This window comes from Pseudoliparis swirei, unplaced genomic scaffold, assembly GCF_029220125.1.
Source record: "Pseudoliparis swirei isolate HS2019 ecotype Mariana Trench unplaced genomic scaffold, NWPU_hadal_v1 hadal_25, whole genome shotgun sequence".
NCBI classification, from domain to species: Eukaryota; Metazoa; Chordata; class Actinopteri; order Perciformes; family Liparidae; genus Pseudoliparis; species Pseudoliparis swirei.
The window spans coordinates 2,214,010-2,219,924 of record NW_026613261.1 but is presented as its reverse complement, the minus strand read 5'-3'; the positions used below and the strand labels follow the sequence as shown (position 1 = coordinate 2,219,924).

Sequence of the window (5,915 nt, the reverse complement as noted above, 5' to 3'; positions counted from 1 at the left end):
GTGGTCTTGGTGGTCCCTGGTTCCTCCAGAGCCAGGGCCCTTGAGGCTGCTGTCATGCCCAGAGGAGTGAGTTTGACGGGTGATGGAGGTCTTGGTGGTCCCTGGTTCCTCCAGAGCCAGGGCCCTTGAGGCTGCTGTCATGCCCACAGGAGTGAGTTTGATGGGTGATGGTGGTCTTGGTGGTCCCTGGTTCCTCCAGAGCCAGGGCCCTTCATGCTGCTGTCATGCCCAGAGGAGTGAGTAGAACAGTGCAGTCTATAAATTAAAAAAGAATTACTTCCCAAGCACTCAGAGTCCTGGGTCCTTTGTCTAAATTAAGAGTAGAGTCTCCCCATGTCATCATTCAACATGTGCCATTTTGGTGACTTTTCTCAGGCTTGCTGTCCCTGGTCAATTGTCAAAAAGTCACCTCCATGTCATGGTTCAACATGTGCCATTTAGGTGACTTTTCTCAGGCTTGCTGTCCCTGGTCAATTGTCAAAAAGTCACCTCCATGTCATGGTTCAACATGTGCCATTTAGGTGACTTTTCTCTGGCTTGCTGTCCCTGGTCGACTGTCAAAAAGTCACCTCCATGTCATGGTCCAACATGTGCCATTTAGGTGACTTTTCTCTGGCTTGCTGTCCCTGGGCGATTGTCAAAAAGTCACCTCCATGTCATGGTCCAACTGTCAAAAAGTCACCTCCATGTCATGGTCCAACATGTGCCATTTAGGTGACTTTTCTCTGTCAAAAAGTCACCTCCATGTCATGGTCCAACTGTCAAAAAGTCACCTCCATGTCATGGTCCAACATGTGCCATTTAGGTGACTTTTCTCTGGCTTGCTGTCCCTGGGCGATTGTCAAAAAGTCACCTCCATGTCACGGTCCAACTGTCAAAAAGTCACCTCCATGTCATGGTCCAACATGTGCCATTTAGGTGACTTTTCTCTGGCTAAAAAGTCACCTCCATGTCACGGTCCAACTGTCAAAAAGTCACCTCCATGTCATGGTCCAACATGTGCCATTTAGGTGACTTTTCTCTGGCTCGCTGTCCCGTCAAAAAGTCACCTCCGTGTCATCACGCCCGATTGGAACGAGTTGAATGAGTAGATGGCGCAATGTCACCTCAGTGACATGTTGTTTCCAGACAGCACTCATTCGGCTGACATTTGGGTGACTTTTGAGCCAACATGTCAGAGCTTAGCTCTCTTTTTGAGGTGATAGCCCTGGTCCCCCCGGTCCCGAATATGTGGTTGTTATCCCGGTAGCCCCTCGGGATCACCCCGATAAGGGCGTTTGAATGTGGCTCTCTATCGCCACCGTGTGACGGACCTTTATAAGGCTATAACTCCTCGAGGAAATGTCCGATTGACCCCACATTTGGCATGCATGGTCCGGGTAAGTAGGTGCTCAATGTACCCTGGTCAGATAGTTTTTAAAAAGGGGTAAATTTGAAATAAAGGTCCCAGAGATTCGGTCTCTTTTTGGGGTGAAAGCCCTGGTCCCCCCGGTCCCGAATATGTGGTTGATTTCCCGGTAGCCCCTCGGGATCACCCCGAAAAAGGTGTTCCAAAAGGGTGACTTTTGTCCACCTCCATGTCCTCATTCAACCCATTATTGAAAAAGCATTCACAAGGGATAGTGCCACCCGGTCCCGAATATGTGGTTCTTTCCCCGGTAGCCCCCAGGGATCACCCCGAAACAGGCAAATTCGAAATAAAGGTCCCAGAGTCTGTGTCTCTTTTTGGGCTGCTGGCCCAGGTCCGCCCGGTCCCGAATATGTGGTTCTTTCCCGGGTAGCCCCCAGGGATCATCCCGAAAAGGGCGTTTGAAAGCTGATCCACCATGGTCTACAATACAGGTCTTGTGCTGTAACTCCTCCGGGGAAGGTCCGACGGGGCTGAAATTTTCTGTGCATGGTCCCGGTTGGTTGATCGTCATGACTCACGGGTCGAATATTTTTTAAACAGGGGCCCGTTCGAGTTCCAGGGCAAATTCGAAATAAAGGTCCCCGAGTCGAAACAGGCAAATTCGAAATAAAGGTCCCAGAGTCTGGGTCTCTTTTTGGGGTGAAAGCCCTTGACCACCCGGTCCCGAATATGTGGTTGTTTTCCGGTAGCCCCCAGGGATCATCCCGAAAAGGGCGTTTGAAAGCTGATCCACCAAGGTCTACAATACAGGTCTTGTGTGTAACTCCTCCGGGGAAGGTCCGACGGGGCTGAAATTTGCTGTGCATGGTCCCGGTTGGTTGAACGTCATGACCCACGGGTCGAATATTTTTTAAACAGGGGCCCGTTCGAGTTCCAGGGCAAATTCGAAATAAAGGTCCCAGAGTATGGGTCTCTGTTTGGGGTGAAAGCCCAGGTCCGCGCGGTCCCGAATATGTGGTCCTTTTCCGGGTACCCCCCAGGGATCACCCCGAAAAGGGCGTTTGAATGCCGCTCTCTGTCTCCATCGTGTGGCGGACCTTTATAGACCTTTATAAGGCTATAACTCCTCGAGGAATCATCCGATTGACCCCAAATTTGGTATGCATGTTCGGGGTAAGTAGTTGCTCATGACCCATGGGTCGAATATTTTTTAAACAGGGGCCCGTTCGAGATACAGGACTTATTCGAAATAAAGGTCCCCGAGTCTGGGTCTCTGTTTGGGGTGCTGGCCCAGAGGCGCCCCATCCCGAATATGTGGTCCTTTTCCGGGTACCCCCCAGGGATCATCCCGAAAACGGGCTATGAAGGTCGACATGCAGTATCCGTCTCTAAATAAATTAAAATAAATACTTTCCAAGGACTTAGAGTCCTGGATTCTTTTTTAAACATAAGAGGAGGGTCTCAGCAAGACCTCCAGCGAGTTTGGAACCACTGGCCCCAGGAAAAAGGCCCCAAAAACGGGTTATGAAGGTCAAAATCCGGCCTCCATTTTCTTTTCCGTCAATTAAGGACAGCTGTTCAATCAGCTGTGCAATCAGTTTAATTAAGGACAGCTGTTCAATCAGCTGTGCAATCAGTGCCTCCTATAAAAGCCACCTGCTGCTGTCCTCCGCTCACTCTTCAGTTGACACTCGGCATACAAGGTAAGGAAATACTGCTCTAGAATCAATGTTTTTTGCGGGATAAATGCTACTTCCACACCAGCTAAACAATGTCCCCGTCTGCCATGTGCATTTCTGTGGTGGTGTTTGTGGAAAAAAGGTTAAATTACCGACGTAAAATAACTAAAATGTTTGTTAAAAATTAATCTTTTTGTTCCTCTTTTCTTTCAGAAATGACTCCTCCACATGGGAGCTCCATCTGCCCTATATGCCTCCATGTCTATCAGGCACTAGCACAACACCTAAAGCGGGCACATGGTGTCTTTAATCTGCATGAGAGGAGGCTGTTACTCAGCATGGCCTCCGGACGGGTCAATATCCGGCAGTGCCCTTGTCCAGTCTCGGGCTGCTCCTACCACAGCACGAGACTGGACCAGCACCTTCTGGATGGGCACCCGGAGCTGACCCGGACCCGCTTATTGAACGAGGAGCACGCCGTCAGAAAGGCGGCGGTAGTTCAGCTGCTGGGCTGCCTGAGGGCCACAAACCCTCGGGTAGCCATGGTCTCGGCGTTAGACCTGGTTGTGTGCTCAGCTGAGGACCGGCAGGTTGTCGGCGAGGTCGACCCGGGGGTGGTGGTCGCCTGCCAAATGCCAGCATGTGTGAGTGTGAGGGCGGAGCACCAGGAGAACACTGCCACCATGGAGCGGCTGGAGAGGGAGTCTACCCTGCATCTAAAAACAATCAAGGTGCAGGCCCGGAAGCTCCGCCGCTACCAGCTGGTAGTCAGAGGGGTGAGTGCTGGCTGTGAACATATTTCTATGTGCTGAGTTCTGACTGTGAACATATTTCTAAGTGCTGCACTTCTGACTCAGATGAATGAAGCTGCAGCGGGCAGCCGGGAGAAGGAGGTCGAACAGCGGCCGGAGGAGGTCGAACAGCGGCCGGAGGAGGTCGTGGCCGGGCCAAGCAGGCAGCTGCAGCACCTGGCCCTCCCTCCCAGTATTGGTAAGAGGAGAAAGCACACTCTGTGTGTGTGTGTGTGTGTGTGTGTGTGTGTGTGTGTGTTTTAAGACCCTATTCCAATGTTAAATAATGTTTCCTCTCTTTACAGAAACGTTTTTGGCCGGATATGAAGCCTATCAACTGGGCATTCAGCCCACTCCAAAGCATGTGGAGAATTCCACCTCCAAGGTCAATCGGGTGAGGTCCTTCTTGTTCCACCTATCGGCGGGGAAGAACCACCTCGCCTCGTGGCTCTTTCTCGACGACATGCCTGCAGTAACAAAGTAAGTGTCCGTTTCACATGCACATTGAGCGGCCTGATGTGAACGGTGACTCGATGGCTGTGGTTCTTTGCACAGGTATGCAACGCATCTGTTGAGGGAGGGCAAGGAGGTCACGACCGTCAGCTTTTACCTCCGGAACATCATCCAGTTCCTGGGGTACCTGAAGGACACCCCGCCCAGGGCCTGCAGGTTACGGAAGCCCCAAATCCACGGGGTAATCAGGGCGGTCCACATGGCCGTGAAGAATTTGGCCAGGCCCATAGTGACACACCAGCTGAAAGTGAAGGCCAAAAAGATGGCCAGCATTGTCTCCAGGGAGAACCTGAAGAGGTGCCAGGAGCAGGCCAGGGTGGCGATCCCGGAGCTGCTGAGTAAGTCATTTAGCTCCAGAGATCGGGTCTTTCAGTCGGTTGTCATGCCCAAAAGTGTGCATGTTTTACGGGTTCTGACATTGTTTTTCTCCCTCCATTTCAGCCAGGATGGAGGACGACAGCTCTTCCAACCTCAGAGACGACTTCTCCGGGTACTTCTCGGCCTTTGTCATCACCATCTATGGACACAGGCCGGGAGTACTCACCAACATGACCATCTCTGAGGTTGAGGCGGCCAAGGCGGACCCTCTCCTCCCGACTGACTCCGGCTACGTCATCACTGTAGGTACCGAGCTCCAAACTAAAGTGCCTCATCGACTCTGCTTTACTTTCAATGTTTCACGGTTCTCTCTGTGTGTTGTAGATCGACGAGCACAAAACCAACCGCACCTTTGGTGGAGCCCAGATTTTCCTGACCTTCGAGGAGTTCTCCTGGCTGGAGAGGTGGCTCGAGGTCAGGAAACGTCTGGGCTCCAAGAGCCAGAGGGTGTTCATCACCACAGGTGGAAGGCCGTTGAAAAACATGGTCCGATATATGCAGGTGGTCTGGGCCCACATGGGCCTGCCTGGACGGCCTACGTTCACGGACCTGAGGACGATGTCTGGTCACGTAAGTGCAGTCCTCCAGCCACCCTCTCTGCGATGCTGTATCGGCCCGCTCGACTAATACGTTTTGACGGTCACTTTTACTGTTTCCAGGTCAAAAATGTCCACAGTGAAACCACCAGGGACCAGCTCGCCCGCTTCATGTGTCACGACACCGAGACCGCCGACCGCTATTATGCTCTGGCCCTCGACCGCAGCCAGGCGAAGGAGTTGCGGGGGCACTTTGAGGAGGTGACTGCCTCCTGCTCAACCACCCAGGACCAGGACAGTGGCGACTCGGCTGCAGAGGAGGACGCCGAGGAGATGGAGGAAGAGAGGATCGAGTCTGAGGCGGTGGAGGACCATGACATTCAAAATAAAATGATTTAAATGCACTCAGAGTCCTGGCTTCTTTTTCTAATTTAAGAGTAGAGTGTCACCATGAATACCCCCAAGTTTGGTAGCAGTGGCCCCAGGGGAAGGACCCTAAAATGGGGGGAAACTGAATATGTTCTTGGAGGAGGTAATTTCGAAATAAAGGTCCCAGAGTCTGGGTCTCTTTTTGGGGTGAAAGCCCAGGTCCGCCCGGTCCCGAATATGTGGTCCTTTTCCAGGTACCCCCCAGGGATCACCCCGAAAAGGGCGTTTGAATGCCGCT

At 52.2% G+C, this 5,915-nt stretch overlaps 1 protein-coding gene across 1 annotated transcript; it reads left to right on the top strand.

Moving 5' to 3' along the window:
* Nucleotides 1-2,986: 2,986 nt before the first annotated feature.
* On the top strand, nt 2,987-5,265 carry LOC130190891 (uncharacterized). Its single transcript, XM_056410478.1, has 7 exons — nt 2,987-3,806; nt 3,888-4,020; nt 4,127-4,301; nt 4,377-4,672; nt 4,776-4,954; nt 5,037-5,116; nt 5,214-5,265. Exons 1-7 carry the CDS (start codon nt 3,246-3,248, stop codon nt 5,263-5,265), a joined length of 1,476 nt encoding a protein of 491 aa, XP_056266453.1. The 5' UTR covers nt 2,987-3,245.
* The last annotated feature ends 650 nt before the right edge of the window (nt 5,266-5,915 follow it).

What these genes read in the sequence shown, in the direction of transcription:
- LOC130190891 (XM_056410478.1), top strand. Translation starts at nt 3,246, where the DNA reads ATGACTCCTCCACATGGGAGCTCCATCTGCCCTATATGCCTCCATGTC. An exon ending in GACATGCCTGCAGTAACAAA is followed by an intron (nt 4,302 to 4,376) that starts GTAAGTGTCCGT and finishes TTCTTTGCACAG; the next exon opens with GTATGCAACGCATCTGTTGA. An exon ending in GGCGATCCCGGAGCTGCTGA is followed by an intron (nt 4,673 to 4,775) that starts GTAAGTCATTTA and finishes CCTCCATTTCAG; the next exon opens with CCAGGATGGAGGACGACAGC.